General features: G+C 41.1%; 1 protein-coding gene across 1 annotated transcript; it reads right to left on the bottom strand.

The window, feature by feature from the left end:
• Positions 1 to 494: 494 nt before the first annotated feature.
• On the bottom strand, positions 495 to 15,787 carry LOC116180532 (heterogeneous nuclear ribonucleoprotein L-like; the record flags this gene model as incomplete). Its single annotated transcript, XM_031500572.1, is given in 5 exon segments — positions 495 to 2,216; positions 5,088 to 5,295; positions 5,347 to 5,676; positions 5,727 to 5,959; positions 15,743 to 15,787. Coding segments are annotated over 4 exon segments (864 nt in total). The 3' UTR covers positions 495 to 2,088.
• Between the last annotated feature and the right edge of the window lie 2,332 nt (positions 15,788 to 18,119).

Below are 18,119 nucleotides of genomic sequence, written 5' to 3'. Positions count from 1 at the left end.
AAGCGACAGTTCAAAAACACATCTTCGTTTAATAATTTACTTATTAGCATCGAAATAAATTACTTACATTATCGAAAAAAAAATCAATTGACTCGGTTAAAACGATTCTAGGTACTTTGTCTTTGTAGTTCTACCAATGAAAGACCGCAAGATAATAATAGTAATAGAACAACATAGCGACTCAAAGACAAAATGCTAGATACTATTTGGCATACATTTATGCATGTATATAATAATACTTCTGAGATAATTGAAATATTTACATATAGCTCTGACGATACATACATTTAATTGTATAGAAGTGTTTGCAATGTACTTTTGTATGTATGTATTTGTTTAATGTATTTTTGAACGTGTAAGCTGTGGAGTTTCGTTTTGCATTGAGAAATCGCAGTCTCGCGTTTCGTCCAATGTAAAACGACAAATTGTAAAAGGTTGGAGAGTAGAGGTGTAGTAATAGACAGAAACAGCTAGCACTGCTAGAGGCACAGATAATTGACTCAAACTAATGTTTATTACGACAACGTGTATTGTAATGCTGAACCAGCCCAAAAACACTACGTAACATAAATACACAGCAGGAACTAGTGACATCTGACGGCTCTAAAACCCAACAAAAATTTACCACGTCAAACGTCAAATCTAATCACTGTTAATATTAAACTGTGTTACTTTTAGCTAAAGACAGTGATTTACACCTAAAAAAAAAGGTCGTGCAGAAATTTAAAATCTTTCACTCATTTTGGTCCTCGTTTTTGACACGAAATAATACTTAATTACTTTAGGTTTTGCCAGTCGCTGAACGCCACAAAAAAAAAAGCAATTTACCGTCCAGATTTCAAACAACTGCACAATTATAAATTAAAATCTATAAATAGTACGAACAATATTGTAATACTATTAGTATCATCTAAACTAAGTGTCTTTTACAAATGAATTAGGTGGCTTAAATCGAGTATTTTAAGTTAGCAGCCTCCGCACTAGAATTAGAAACCGAAACAAAAAAAAATTAACAAACTATAAATTCGCAAATTAAGTTTAATGCGCGAACTGCCCACAACGCTCACAACGGTAAGCTTTGTGCCCAGTACCCTAATAACAAAACGCTCGTTCCGAACGAACGATCTACGATACAACCATTATTGCACATGTGATTATGGCGTACACACACAGACAGACACTACTAATTATTATTGACATCGAGTTTATGCAAAGCGCGCGTACCTAACGTGCGTTTCCGCGGTTAGATGACGAAATTGGGAAGACGTCGAACAAAACTCGGTTAGGTATTTTGATACGTTTCGTAATGTAAAATTGAGATCTTAGTAATCAACGGATAAAAGTGAAGCAATCGTTTGATAAGTAGAAAAATATTTAATAAAGTAAGCTCAAAAATACGATACTTTGTAAATTTTGTCTCATATTTTTGTTTAAATCTATGATATGTGTTACAAATATGTACTTTTTAACGTTGAATATGTATAGCAATTGATTCGATAAGCAAGTTTTGTACAAATGAAAAAATCTCTTGGCCAGCGTGGGATGATGTGCAATATTAAAATGAACCTCATCAGCGAGTAGGGTTGAAAGGAACACAAAGATCTTCTATAAAACTATATTAAATTCTACTTAAGAGCTACATTACGTCGTTGCAAATGAATGTGTTTAACACGAATTTTTACTGCAGTCGAGGCATCGAGTGCCGGCCACATATCTGATATGCACCTTCCCCTCCACCGTCGGCACTCGCGCATGCGCAGAGTCAAAAGTTTATAAAAACATTATCAATAGCTTCTTACGTACTCATATCACCTTTTGTTACTTTTAAATATATTGTAAAATTCCATCAAATTAAATCTGTTGCATCAAATTATTTTAATTAAACTAAATTTACCATACCTAACATACGTAGAGGGATTTTAATTACGAACTACATAAAGCATATATATTTATTAAGTACTTCAACAGTAAACGTACGTGCGATGAATTACGAATAAACCAACGCACATACGAATATTTGTCGCGTACCAATTTTAGTTTTAGGATATGTATTGGTCTCTGAAGGGTGGGAGAAACTTAAAAACGTTCTTATTCCTGGTCTTGATCCATACGCCGTTCGCCCGATCCGTTAGTCGACGAATTACTGTCGCCGTTACGTATTGACATGGTGCGCGATGAGGAGAAACAGAGCTTCATTATGAAGGGAAACTTGGTACCTGCAATAAATTTTTTTTTATGTTTACGTTCTGAGTGCTCTGCAGTTTAGTAGTTAGGGGGAAGTATTAAGCAGGAATATCCGAGCCATGCAGCAATCCCTTAAAAAGTAAGCTAATAAAGTATCGATCATCGACCAAAGAAGTACATTACAACAATCGTTTGCGCCACCTTTGGTGGTAACACTATCAAGTTACAGCCAATGATGGGAATAATGGTACCCCTTTATCTATCAGCCACAAAATAAAAAGCAATCGACATACTTTAAATATATTTTCAAACTTGAATTTTTAGATTACAACCATGATGCGCTGCACCACTAAACCACCCTGAGATGTGGTCATGATCTCGCACCGCTACCATATTGTTACGTACTGTAATGTGGAGACGGGCTCAGTTTACCGGTGAAGTTTAGAGTTCGGAGGAAATCGAAGTGACAATTCGTCAAATAAAGGGAAATATGTCAGTTAGCGAAGAAGTTCAATCCATTGCTTCAGAGCCTGCTAGGCAAGGATTGCGTTTAGATACCCCAATTTTTTATGGGAGAGGTACAAGCAGTTGCAAAAGCAAATAACTGGACGGCACGACAATACATTTTGGCGATCTGCACTAAACATGAAAAATGAGCAAAAGGAGAATTTTTGTTTGATAACGGAGAAAGAGATATTCAGTTTGGGTCGGCACATAAAAGGGCCAGCGCATCGGGCATAACTAAAAGCTCGGGTACAAAGATCCAAGGAGTCTGCAAGATTATGAGGCGGATATAGTGAGATACCGATGCATCCCGTAGTGTGCCGGAACAAATTTCCACCAAACAATTCGCTGCTGGAACCTGAAATACTGACATTCAGCAGGCAGTGAGAAGCCAATGGTGGAGCTCTGACCCTAACACTAGAAATTGAAGCCACGAAACCATCAATGCTTCAATCACACGCCAAAGTCGGGAAGAAATCGATTTCCAGGCCACAATTAAAGAGATTGAAGCCGATGGAAAATCTCGAAAAATGTGAAAAAAGCCGCCCTTAGGAACTGGAGCATTTGAAGAGTGCATGCAACCTATCCGTCAACCACTTAGAAGATTGCCGTTGGCTAAGAGGGAGGAGTCGGAGAAAAGATTGTCCAAGATATGAAGAAGGAAAAATGTGATTGAGGAATCAAATAGTCCTACGCTGAAACTAAACTCCCAATTAAATTTGTCGGCGAAAATGGCAAAAAGCCAGCTATCCGTTACCGAAAATTGACGACATATTAGATTCGCATTCGTATCGTATAGGTGGCACTCCTTAGGTACGTTTTGAGATCGCAACGACAGTCGTGGTATGACTGCCTAGATCGCCAGCTTTACTCTTACTGGAATTAGCTCCAGAAGATAAGGAAAATACTGCCTTTACCCTTGAATCCACATTATGGTACATTACCGTAGTAGAAGACCTATGTCCACATCCATGATGGCGGATGGAGCGAGAGAAGCAGATAGACAGGTGGTCCAAAATGGCGGATTTAGTAACTAATAAAATGGCGACCAATTCAAGATGGCACCCAAGAAAATGGCTGAAGTAGAAACTAATAAAAAGGCGACCGATCCACGATTGTGGATCTAGTGACTAATAAAATGGCGCTCAACAAAATGACGGAATTAGAGACTAATAAAATGGCGCCTCACAAAATGGCAGATTTAATAACTAATAAAATGGCGACCGATTCAAGATGGCGGATTTAGTGACACAAAATGGCGCTCGATCCAAAATGGCGAACCACACCGCTCATTGGCTGTGACGCCACAGGGGGCGGCCTCTAAAGGTCACGCCTACCGTATCCCATTGGCCAAGGGGAGGGGCAGAGGGGGCGTGCTTGTCTCTGATTGGCCGTGACGTCACGAGCTCGTCTCTGATTGGTGTGACGTCACTTCCTGATCCAGAACATACATAGGTCTTCTATTTACCGTCATGCCATTCGGATTGTGAAATGCGCCAGCCACTTTTGAGCGACTAGTGGACTCGGTTCTTCAGCGATTATTCTGAAACACTTGCCTGGCTTACATTAAGAACCTTGAAGATGTATTCCACCGACTCGGAGAGGCCCAAAGTCCCAAAAAGTGCAATTTCTCTTGAGTATGCGACTTTTGATCTACTTACCAACGTTATCCCTATGGGAAGCTCGAGTTTCGAACTGGGTATTGAAGTATTTTCAATGGCCTCCTCCAGGGGGAATCAGCAACGTCATCCATTCAGGTGAAAGAAACCTGTCAAATGAATCGTTAGGGATTTTCCAAGGTTACCGCCGAGACATCCAGTGACCTTCCAAGACTACAAGGTAACTAACACGGTGTAATCTATCTGGATGTTAAGCGAATTTCGAAAATTACCCCCTGGCCAGCGAGTGAACCTTTTATACCTACCAAGGCTACCACCATGAGAAGCAAGCATCCTATCTACATTACTATCAAGCTACTTTTCAAGGTCACCATCGTTGCTTGCCAGGATGACCATCTGGAAATAAACATACCTAAACCCGCCGACGCAAAACTCTTTTTGTTGACCGAGTCCTTAATTATCGGTCCACTGCGACCGAACGCATAAATGGCAGTACTCGGCACCAATAGGCCACGGAAACTCGGACTGGTATCAAGGGTTTACAGAATCAACTAACAGAATAATAATCTCTTTATTATAATAGGCGTAGTTCAGCCTAGGTCTGCTTCTTACAGTACTAAAATTTAAGGCCTTACCGTCAGCCCCAATAAACATTTTTTTTGACCGCAAAGTTCACACTCATACATGGCACAGGCATAGAAAAAAAGTTTCTTCTCGGAGTTTTAAGGTAGGAGATGATTTGAAGCGGTGGCATGCAGATAAAGAAAGAATTGTACATACCTGGACTGTCAATGGCGGCATGATTGCAAGCCATAACGGCCGCCACCGCCTCGCTGGTGTTATCGAACTCTAATAATCCGGAACTAGAACGCTCGGATTTCATTGGGAATAATTTAACAGCTTTAGGAGGGATCACATCGTAGTCTTTGAACACTTGTATTAATTCGTTTTCCGTCACTTGCGGGGGAGTGTTAAAAAAGTGCAAAATCTGCAAACGGCAAAATGTTTTGAGTTGTCTCCTTTAGGGAGAGGGACTCACCTTGCTCGGCGGCTGGATGCGATTTTTACTCGCCATCGTGGGGTTCATAAACCGGTTGTTTTTGTTGGTTATGTACTCTTTGTAGGAGGGGGATTTGTCGGGTAGGGGGTAAGGGTTGGTGACCTCGCTGAGGAAGGGTTGCTTGCTAAACGCCAATTGGAGTTTGTGCTCTGCGCAGTTGTTGTTTCGGTTCTCCTCCTCCTTTAGAATGGGGGCGGCGCCTGTTAAGCCCACAATGACGTTGTTCAAATTTTGAACGCATCTTTCGACGGCGACACCATCGCCCAGTTGCACCATGGCCGTTCCTTCCTTCGACTTTAGAAACTTTATCTGCAAGACGATTGTTAGTCGAGCGGGGGGCGTCTGGAGGGTCCACTTACCCGTGCTACATTTCCGTAGAGACACATGAGGTTGAAGAGCTTATCGGCGTTTGTACGTAACGGGTCCAACCCGTAAACCATCAACACGGATCCGGGTTGTTGAAAGGTGGTGTTTCGTTGTTCTCGATACTCCGCGATCGGCGGCGGTGCGCCCTTTCTGTAATTATCCGGTCCGAAGGACTCGCCGTAACCTTGCATCTCCTCGTAACGCTGCGGCTCGTGCGAATAAGCATCTGCAACGATTAAATTACATTAACCGGGACCGTGGACAAGTACCAAGAATAACGTGGAAGAAATTTTAATTCTGTACCGCTAGCAAAACCTTCGTCCTCACTTTATATAAATAATTACGAGCTTTGTAGAACGTTCGCAAAAGAGAAAATCCAATTAAGCGCTTCAATTAATGTTTCAAAGTGTAACTATGAACAATTAACGAGTTGTGGAAGTTTTAAATAAACTATACGCTCTAGAGAAATCTATTAAATTATGGTCATTTATCGCAATCGACATAAAAGCGAGACGGTTCGTTAATTAAACTACAAAAATACGATAATTGTGAGGACGTTAATACATTTTCTCGCACCGATTAATTTGGAAATACTCAAAGCAGTTCAAGTCATTTTTTCCCCTTTATCTCAACTGCATAAAACCCTTCTCTATTTTCTTCTCTTCTTCATACATTTTGGTTATTCTCATTATCATGGTCCCTTATCAAAACGGGTCTGGAGAACCACCGAGAGGTCTGAGGGCTTCTCGGTTATGCATTATCCACTGAAAACAAGGACAGTTTTCAGTACTTGTCATCATCATTTTTCATGGAGAACCATAAAAATTTCTTCGACTGGGCACCTCGAGATGTGTATCCCCTTCCGCACATTCACATTCCTCGAGATATGTTATAATTTTTTGAAGGAAAAGGTCTGGGGGGTCTGGAATACTCCCGGGAACAAAAGAAGTTCGATGGCTTCTCGGATATGCATTCTCCCCTCAAAACATTGACAGTCTTCAGTAGTTGCCTTCATCATTTTCCAGGGAGAAACATAAAAACTTGGTTGACTGAGAGGTATTAACTTTCTTTTTTTCATGGGGGGTATTCCATACCCCCCAGAGATGTGTATCCCCTTCCACACATTCACATTCCTCGAGATATGTTATAATTTTTTGAAGGAAAAGGTCTGGGGGGTCTGGAATACCCCCAGGAATAAAAGAAGTCCGATGGCTTCTCGGATATGCATTCTCCCCTCAAAACATTGACAGTCTTCAGTAGTTGCCTTCATCATTTTCCAGGGAGAAACATAAAAACTTGGTTGACTGAGAGGTATTGACTTTCTTTTTTTCCAGAGATGTCTATTCCCTTCCACACATTCACATTCCTCGAGATATGTTATAATTTTTTGAAGGAAAAGGTCTGGGGGGTCTGGAATACCCCCAGGAATTAAAGAAGTCCGATGGCTTCTCGGATATGCATTCTCCCCTCAAAACATTGACAGTCTTCAGTAGTTGCCTTCATCATTTTCCAGGGAGAAACATAAAAACTTGGTTGACTGAGAGGTATTAACTTTCTTTTTTTCATGGGGGGTATTCCATACCCCCCAGAGATGTGTATCCCCTTCCACACATTCACATTCCTCGAGATATGTTATAATTTTTTGAAGGAAAAGGTCTGGGGGTCTGGAATACCCCCAGAAATAAAAGAAGAGAAATTAAAATTATACCCACCTTCTCATTTCATTTGGGCGCAACACGAAAATTAGCTTTCGACTGGCACGTGGGGGTTACATAAAGGAATAACTGAAAAGGTTTTTTGCACAATAGAGGGGCGAGAGTGGATCGCTTTGGCCACCTTTGCGAAATTGGCGAGACGAGTAGGATTTCGTATTCAATTTCCGTGAAGGATTTCGCTCATGGATGTCATCAAAGGGAAGCGATACGATTTATGAGGGATCTCCGCTCGGAAAATCACGTTTCAGTTTCGTCCGAAACTTTTGGGAGAAATTCGGCGCGGCCACTGGAGTGGCATTAAATTGGAACAGGTTTCCTGGAAAAGCTTGCAATCGAAATTGGTTGTTGCAAAAATTCACCCCATTTGCATTAAAAAAAGAAAGTTGCGAGACTTTCATTACAGATGGCGCTATACCGCATAGGATTCTCTGCAAATGCAAAGTCAAAGAGAATTATTAAGCTCGTTTTTTCAATGCGCACAAAGCGATCGCGAAAACTTCAAAGTAGAAACATTTAATATTGAAAAATAAGTTGGACGCGCGCTTAATTTAGAATGCATTAAAGAAGGCCCTCTTTCGAGCGCAAAGTGTATTAAACTGCGGAAATTTTTAGTAGAATTTCTCACATTTCGCATAATTTATGAGGAAACTTATTTCCATTCGTTCTTCTCGTCCAATTACAACGTACCGGAGCACCGTCTAGTTTGTATTGATGAATTCGTAATTAACCGCTCGGTAAATTTTCGTATATGACTGTTACGACCATGTATATCTCTCGTTACGCGTTTAAACATTAATGTTGATATTTAACGTAATGAGTGGAGATTTAATAGAATTACGAGCGAGCGGTGTCTTTAAAAAGATTTACTGCACGAACAAACATGCTTTCGGTGCATTTGCGTTGAACGCTGGCCAATTTTATTCTGCATATACCTCAAGAGAGTATTTTATTGCACTTTAATGGCGGCACATTTAGTATTGGATTATTTATTGCCGTTTGTCCATTCCATGCGAAATGATTACTTGTTCAATATTTACTTTTGCTCCCAATAGCGTCATTTATATCCCTATTATTTGATTATGTGAAGAGACTTTCATGTGTCTCGTAGAATGGCGCGTTTCTCATCCCAAAAGGTATACGGCGCGGTTTGCCTCAAGAGAGGAAGAGTTTCGATGACTTCCCCGGCTATGGAACTTTTTTCGAGGGGGAACCATTTAAGCTTTTTTGACCGGGGGCTATTCATAACCCCCCCTCTCTCCAGACCACTTGTTATACACTTTCACATTCATCGTGCCACCGGGGAGTATGGAATACGTGCCACCGGGGAGTATGGAATACCCCCCAAGAGAGATAAGAAGAGTTTCGAGGACTTCCCGGCTATGAATCTTTTTCTAGAAGGAACCATCGAAGGTTTTTTTGACCGGGGGCCATTCATAACCCCCACGTCACCCCGGTGATACACTTTCCTTTCGAAATGTTCACATTCATCGTGCCACCGGGGGGTTTGGGGGGGTATGGAATACCCCCCAAGAGAGAGAAGAAGAGTTTCGATGACTTCCCGGCTATGAATCTTTTTCTAGAGGGAACCATCGAAGCTTTTTTTGACCGGGGGCCATTCATAACCCCCCCGTCACCCCGGTGATACACTTTCCTTTCGAAATGTTCACATTCATCGTGCCACCGGGGGGTTTGGGGGGTATGGAATACCCCCCAAGAGAGAGAAGAAGAGTTTCGATAACTTCCCGGCTATGAATCTTTTTCTAGAGGGAACCATCGAAGCTTTTTTTGACCGGGGGCCATTCATAACCCCCCGTCACCCCGGTGATACACTTTCCTTTCGAAATGTTCACATTCATCGTGCCACCGGGGGGTTTGGGGGGTATGGAATACCTCCCAAGAGAGAGAAGAAGAGTTTCGATGACTTCCCGGCTATGAATCTTTTTCTAGAGGGAACCATCGAAGCTTTTTTTGACCCGGCCATTCATAAACCCCCCGTCACCCCGCGGTGATACACTTTTCCTTTCGAGAATTTCACATTCATCGGGCCACCCGGGGGTTTGGGCGTATGGAATACCCCCCAATGAGAGAGAAGAGAGTTTCAGTGACTTCCCGGCTAAGAATCTTTTTCTAGAGGAACCATCGAAGCTTTTTTTGACCGGGGGCCATTCATAACCCCCCCCCGTCACCCCGGTGATACGCTTTCCTTTCGAAATGTTCACATTCATCGTGCCACCGGGGGGTTTGGGGGGTATGGAATACCCCCCAAGAGAGAGAAGAGTTTCGATGACGGCTATGGATCATTTTCGAGGGAGAACCATCGAAGCTTTTTTTGACCGGGGGCCATTCATAACCCCCCCGTCACCTCGGTGATACACTTTCATTTTTAAATGTTCACATTCATCGTGCCACTGGGGGGTTTGGGGGGTATGGAATACCCCCCAAGAGAGAGAAGATGAGTTTCGGCGACTTCCCGGCTATGGATCTTTTTCTAGGAGGAACCATCGAAGCTTTTTTTGACTGGGGGCTATTCATAACCCCCCCGTCACCCCGGTGATACGCATTCCTTTCGAAATGTTCACATTCATCGTGCCACCGGGGGGTTTGGGGGGTATCCAAGAGAGAGAAGAGTTTCGATGACTTCCCGGCTATGAATCTGTTTCTAGGGGGAACCATCGTAGCTTTTTTTGACCGGGGGCCATTCATAACCCCCCGTCACCCCGGTGATACACTTTCCTTTCCAAATGTTTACATTCATCGTGCCACCGGGGGGTTTGGGGGGTAGGGAAAGAGAGAGAGAGAAGAAGAGTTTCGATGACTTACCGGCTATGAATCATTTTCGAGGGGGAACCATCGAAGCTTTTTTTGACTGGACCATTCCCCCCAGAGACACGCTATTCTTTCGAAACGTTCACATTCACCGTATCACCGGAGGGTCTGGGGGGTATGGAATACGAACGGAGAAAAGAAAGTAGAAAAGATGAAAAGGAATTGATGGAGAAGAATCAGGAAGCAAACCCGGAAGGAAACGATTTAATGGTAGAAATCTAGTAGGCAGAATTTACAGAATTTCGACTCAATCTCTACAGGACAAGATCTCTGCAGAATATTCACATTTCTACCAAGTCTACCCAGATTCTCTATGGGATCTCTATAAAATCGTTACCTATACTCTGCACCCTCAGTACCCAAGTCTGACGTCATGACTTGTTATTAAAAAAACTTAACTCAGCATTTCCACCCCCTAAACAGTCAATTTATGTGTTTATGATAGATTGCTAATCCATTAACGTAATGTTATTTAGTTCTCAATTAGCAATTTCACTAACAGAAACGCGGCTTTTTGTTGACGCATTCAGCTGGAAAATCAAATATTTTGTTTTGCTTGCATTTGCAAACATTTCGCGAAATTGAATATAAATCGTATTTCATAATTAAAGCGGAGAAACTGGCCCCGTGCTTTTTTCGATTAATTTTCTCCTTTTCGAGGGTAATACGTCGTGTAATTGCCTCTTTACTGTTGCATATAATCGCGTGGAAAACGTATTCGATAAAAGAAAGATTTAGTGAATTGCCCCCCCCCCCCGCCCCTCCAAATAAATCAAAGGGCGCGTAATATTTTTATCAATTTTTCGTCGGATTTTAAGAGTTTTCGGGCATAAATTTGAAAATTAATTGGCTCACGAGGTCGTTTGCGTATATTTAGGGCGTCACGTGCCTCCTTCGCTTCGCTAATCGAGCTTCTGAATGCCCTTATCAGTATCTCGCGCGCCCCCTACGTGCCGGGATGGCGAACGACTTCATTTGCTCGACTCCGATAGGACGCGCGACTAATTCATTTCGACTATTTTCATTATAAACTTGTAACAGGTCTAAGCTTTATTACGACGTTAAAATTTCATTACCGGTTTCAGTCGTAATTGAATTGAGTAAATTTGGTCCTTCGCTTTGCCGAATAGGAGATCTCGCCGTATACCTGTAGGTAATTTTAGTTACCTATGCTTTGTCCACTTTTCGTATTACAAATTAATGTTAGTGAAGGCACACGATCCAACTTTTACCCAGACGCTAATGAATCACCTTTGAAGTCCGGAAACAAAGTCTGTCAGATTTATCGTTATTATAGTTTTCCAGACATCATTGCCGTCGACGCTCCTTTCCCTGTCGGGCATTCCATACTAAAAGCCCAGGAAGGGTTTATTTGGCTTTTATTGATAAGTGCTGAGAAATGGGAATGTTTTGAAGGGAGTACACAGCACCGGGGAGTCCAATCTTGGAACTGTTTGAAATTATGGATTCTACGGGCCACATTCTATAAGAAAATGTTTTTTCTCGGTCGATCTAAGACATTTTTTTTTGTGGCCTCAAAAAAGGCAGTGTATATCCTTTTTTACCAAAAATCGACTGCACCAAAATTTCTCGGGAAAACACTTTTTCCTATTAATTTTGGTGCGTAGAATCCAAAACAGTTCGTACTTTTTCGATTAGACTTCTCAATCAAAAGTTATAGACTAGAAACCAATTTCGAAAAAAAATTCAAAGGGCTGTAACTTTTGATCTAGTACCCAGGATCTCCCGGTGGTACAGCCTTTCAAAACGTGCACGACCATCAATACTTGGCTTGATCATTTTTGAGGAAAAGCCATCGGAAGGGTAAGTCTAAAGGACTTTTTGAAACCCTTTAAGAAACTTTAAGAACTTCTAAAAGGTTTTATAAAGTATTTAAGAGTCTTCATAGATCACAAAATATTTTCTCTCAAAAGTAAAGTTTATTACAGTCCTTGAGGGCATTTAATGATCTTCAAAAGTACTTAATACCTAAACGTTAAAGAGCCTTTAAAATCCGTTTTGCTTCAAGAGTATCCAAGACACTAACTAAATAATCTTTAAAAGCATCTCCAACAGCTTCTCTGTACCAGTGTAATAGGGTTTTCTATTCAATTTTCCTCTCAGAATTAAGACCGCGGGCGCGAATTTCGTAACACCTTGTATATTGTTTAAATAAGAAATGTATCGGATTTATTGAAATGAAATGGACATATTGAGTTGTATCCACGAAAAAGCTATTATAAAGCTGCCATCAAGTAATAATATTAGACAATCTGTTTCTAATAGGAACAGTCTGTTATTAGTCTTTGAATTTACTAAAAAATAAGTCACGAACACAGTTTATTATAATATAAATTGAGAAATAATATCAGGAAAAGAGCTTATTAATGAACTGGAATGATAAACCTAATATGAATACTTTTAATTGTATTATATTTGAAACGGAATTTTATAATGAAAATATAAATGTAAGGGATCATGATCATATCAGTGGAAAATATAGGGGTACAACAAGCAATAGATGTAATTTGATTTTATTCCAATAATTCACAATTTAAAATATGATCCAAGGCTGTGAAGCTTGACTCTCCTATTGGCGGTTTTAGAATTATAGTTTTCTCAAAACGACCGCCAATAATCTCGAGCGCCGCCGTTTCCTTTGGCCCACTTTCGCAAATTACCCGTCGCCTTATCAAACGATTACGGATAGCCCCCTAGCGATTATCGAAACTCATTTAGTTAACCTAATTAATCCCGACACTCGGGCATCTGTAAACTTTCCCAATTTTCCACGCGTATCGATCGCGGGAGAGTTTTAATAACGACAGCCGCTAAATATAGAAATGTGTTTTTTTTCGGCGATCGATGGAACACATCCGATATGAATTTCAATTACGTGATAACTGAAATTAAATAATTGCGCTTTTACTTGAACGATTCTGTAATTTTCGGTCGCATAGTAGAGCTCTTTCTGGTCGGGTTTAAATTAAAGTGTCAATTTGTTGATTCGTCGTCGAGCCCGTCTCTGCTACTTTATCATCATCAATCGACGTCCCATTCGAAGTGTCACCAGGACCCAATGAATGGATAAATCAAATGGCCATTACGCTCCATTAACGAAAATAAAAGGACTCCTTTACGGTCAAATCACGAAAAACATTAAATTCTTGGATTAGAAAATATCGATGGGCGAAAAGAACACTTTTTACACACCCTGTATTCAGTTTTCTTTAATCCAAATAGTCGTTCCTAGACCTCTAGACCAGAGGGTAATTCAAGGACACATCCTTAGGGGGAAAAATACGAAAAATCTAAGGCCACGCAATTTATAACAGCGCAAATTATTTATTACTTCGGCATTGAAGTTGGAACTCTCTCAAACGCAATTCGATTTGTTTATATAGCAAACGCCCCTTTTTCTCGAAAGTTCTCGAACGCTCCCGAGTATTTTAGAATGTTCTCGAACAAACACGTCGCATTTCCCGAAAAAATTGCGTCACATTCGCCTTCGTTCTTTATCGCCGATGACTAATATTTCACGGCGACTTGAGTGCTCTGGAACATTCGCTACGTATCAAACCCCATCAAATCCCAGTCTATTGGAATTTTCTTTTAACTAAAAGCAAATTAAATCACAATCCTGAAGGTATCAAATATACACGTCCCATCGGACATTCACAGATTGGCAAATTTGTACTAACAATTTCCAACAGTCATACATCAATTAAGGGGCGCTTTTAGACGATAAACTTACTTCTCCACGTTTCCGGCTCGGAAGGTCCATAAATCCGAAATATCGCACTTCTTTCTTAAACGTATAAATTACGCCACTCCATTTTGAACGTGTCTTACATGTCTTATTATCATGATAACGTACTGGCGGGAATTGTCTCGATAAATAACGGGAGAATGGCAACCCATTAGCCTTTCAACGTGGGGAGAGAGCAACCGAATCGACTCCTAATCTCGAAACAGTAATTTCCTGAACAAAATGAAAATTTGCTTCGCTCGATTTTTACGCGGGCCCCAATATAATGGCGTCGTTAATTATGAGGGGCTGTAACTTTCCGTTGTTATGTTATTAAACACGGCTTTGCGTACCTAATAGGTGAATTTTTGATGGAGAGCGGCCGACGCTTACATTTTAAAATGCCAAATGGATTTTCGGGACCAATTGCTTCATATTCATGAGGCGTGTGGTAGTCACGTTTCCGTACAGCACACGAAAGCTGGGGAGAGAGAGAAGGATGCTTCATGGTTTATTAATAAAACGATATACGGATGCTGTATTTACAAAATACAAATTACAATACTGGCAGAACGCGACCGAACGACTTTTATCTCTCCGCTCGGCCTCTATCGTTTTAAGAGGATGCCTTTTGCACTTCGAAATGCGCCCGCTACATTGAGATTTCGCTTAAAAATTGATAACTGTTATCAGTCGTCGGATCCATTTTCTAGAAATTCAATGTCTGTGTAATTGCATTACTTCTGGCGATTAACCGGATTTGGTGTGGATCGGGATACACTTTTCTCTAAACTGGAGGCTATAATTTGAATTTATTTGGATACGTAAGTTGTCATTTTGAAGATTGCACAGATTTCTGAAACGTTTCTTCGGATTCCTGCCTGAAATTATTCTGGAAAGCGACTCTCACCATTGCAAACACTATAATTTTATTCGGGAAAAAGGGTTGACGCAATTCCAAAAAAAAAAAAATTTCCAGAGAATGAGTGTAAATAAAGTTCGAACAAATATCTCCACAAAGAAACACGAGGCGGTGGCGTTTCCAAGTTACGTTTAACAAAAGGATAAATTCAGTCTTCTAATTTCCATTTACTCAAACGGTAGTATTTCCATTTAAGAGACGTAATGGGATCGGAAGTTTCCTCTCGGTACGATTGCTCGCGTCAATCATATCACCTCTTTTTTTTCGGGTACTAAACAGAGTTACGTCAATACGTGACGGAGGTACGGGGGTGGAAAATTTAATCAATTTTCGTTTCACACTCGGCTTTCAAACGATTCTTTAAGGTCTCCGACGCCATTAAATATTTAAAAAGGAAACCTGGGGCACGCGCGCGCCTCGGGCGAGTAAATAAACTATCGACGGACCGAAAACGTAACCGAAGCGTTTTAATTGGCTTGATAACTGTATACGATTGACCCTAATTAATATTTAAATTATTTCATATACGCCTGGATTGCTAAACGTGCTGGACCACGCCGGTGGTGCGAAGCGTGAATCCCGTTAATGAAAGCGAAACTTATAATTTATTTATAATCTCGGGGAATTGTTTCCCGTTCAGGCAAGTTCTTACTATAAACATCGAATGTTTTCGCAAGTTTGTGTTGAAGTTCTGCGGTAATGTGGCAGCCCTTCCGACCGACGCCGACGGTGCTACCACAAGCAGGGGAAAACTTTTGTATAGAAATTTCGATCCTAAGAAATTGTTTTTCTACTTACTCGGTCTTACTTCTGGTCCAATTCCGCTTCTGATTGCTTCAGCATCTAAAACAAAAGAGAAAAATGTAGTATAATATTGAATCGTTAAGATCTAGCACCAAACCGTAGATTTGTTGATAGAAAAATTTTTGTAATTTTCAAAATTTCTCGCTCGCTCAATGGCTTCATGGCCATCGATTTAAAAGAGAACGGATGGACCGAAAAAATAAATAATGCCCTTTTGATATCTTTGTTCGTTATGAACCGAATTGCATGAAATTCAAACTGGGCATAGCCAGTACCAAATCAAATGTAATGTCACCGCTTTGGCACTTTTGATTTAGTATCGTCAGAGCTTAAGAACAAGTCCCGCGAGGGTGCGGGCTTCCGCTAACAACTAACTAAGATGCCGCGGATGGCATCAATTGAACCTTCGATTCTCAAGATGTCTGCAAAAGTCCAGGCTGAATATACTGAATTTTTTCCGAATCCCGAAAATTTTTGAATCTCCCAGACCTTTCACATATCATTCCCGAATTGGCCTTCCAAAAGTTCTAATGAATTTCCGAATCTTCCCAAAGGCTTATCTGAAACATTCAAAACCCTTTTGCGCCCTTCTTCTTAAATATACTTGAATCGATCCAAAACCGATCTAAAACATTGTCTTTGAATCCTTCATAAATCCCCCTTAAATCGTTCTTAATTCTGAATGGAATCCGTTTTCGCATATATCGTAAAATTTTCTGGACGCTGCCCAGACCCCCCGGTGCTACTTTCACTCACGAAACGTTCAGCAATAGACTCTTTCCAAAAATTATGCTATAAGTGCTTAACTTCTTATGGAAGAATGAAGAATCTGGAGGTCTGGGGAGTGGGGCATACCCCCCAGAAACAAAAAAAAGGTCTATGTTAATTTTCTTGCACATATCGTAAAATTTCTGGACGCTGGGGGGTATTCCATACCCCCCGGTGCTACTTTCACTCACGAAACGTTCAGCAATAGACTCTTTCCAAAACTTTTGCTATAAGTGCTTAACTTCTTATGGAAGCATGAAGAATCGGGGGGTCTGGGGCATACCCCCCAGGAACAAAAAAAAGGTCTATGTTAATTTCCTTGCACATATCGTAAAATTTCTGGACGCTGGGGGGTATTCCATACCCCCCCAGACCCCCCGGTGCTACTTTCACTCACGAAACGTTCAGCAATAGACTCTTTCCAAAACCTTTGCTATAAGTGCTTAACTTCTTATGGAAGCATGAAGAATCGGGAGGTCTGGGGGGTGGGGCATACCCCCCAGGAACAAAAAAAGGTCTATGTTAATTTCCTTGCACGTATCGTAGAATTTTCTGGACGCTGGGGGGTATTCCATGGAAGAATGAAGAATCGATAGGTCTGGGGGGTTTCGCATACCCCCCGGGAACAAAAAAAAGAGTCTATGTACATTTCCTTCCGGATATCGTAAAATTTTCTGGACGCTGGGTATTCCATGGAAGAATCGGGAGGTCTGGGGGGGTTTGGCATACCCCCCAGGAACAAAAAAAAAGTCTATGTTCATTTCCTTGCACATATCGTAAAATTTTCTGGACGCTGGGTATTCCATGGAAGAATCGGGAGGTATGGGGGTTTGGCATACCCCCCAGGAACAAAAAAAAGTCTTATGTTCATTTCCTTGCACATATCGTAACATTTGGACGCTGGGGTATTCCATGGAAGAATGAAAAATAGGGAGATCTAGGGGGTTATAGCATACCCTCCAGGAACAAAAAAAGAGTCTACGTACATTTCCTTGCACATATCGTAAAATTTTCTGGACGCTGGGTATTCCATGGAAGAATCGGGAGGTATGGGGGTTTGGCATACCCCCCAGGAACAAAAAAAAGTCTTATGTTCATTTCCTTGCACATATCGTAACATTTGGACGCTGGGGTATTCCATGGAAGAATGAAAAATAGGGAGATCTAGGGGGTTATAGCATACCCTCCAGGAACAAAAAAAGAGTCTACGTACATTTCCTTGCACATATCGTAAAATTTTCTGGACGCTGGGTATTCCATGGAAGAATCGGGAGGTATGGGGGTTTGGCATACCCCCCAGGAACAAAAAAAAGTCTTATGTTCATTTCCTTGCACATATCGTAACATTTGGACGCTGGGGTATTCCATGGAAGAATGAAAAATAGGGAGATCTAGGGGGTTATAGCATACCCTCCAGGAACAAAAAAAGAGTCTACGTACATTTCCTTGCACATATCGTAAAATTTTCTGGGCGCTGGGGGGTATTCCATGGAAGAATGAAGAATCGGGGGGTCTGGGGGTTTGGCATACCCCCCAAGAACAAAAAAAAGAGTCTATGTTCATTTTCTAGCACATATCGTAAAATTTTCAGGACGCTGGGGGG

This window comes from Photinus pyralis, unplaced genomic scaffold (assembly GCF_008802855.1).
Source record: "Photinus pyralis isolate 1611_PpyrPB1 unplaced genomic scaffold, Ppyr1.3 Ppyr1.4_LG9, whole genome shotgun sequence".
In the NCBI taxonomy this organism is placed as follows: domain Eukaryota; kingdom Metazoa; phylum Arthropoda; class Insecta; order Coleoptera; family Lampyridae; genus Photinus; species Photinus pyralis.
This window is presented reverse-complemented; position numbering and strand designations above follow the sequence as displayed.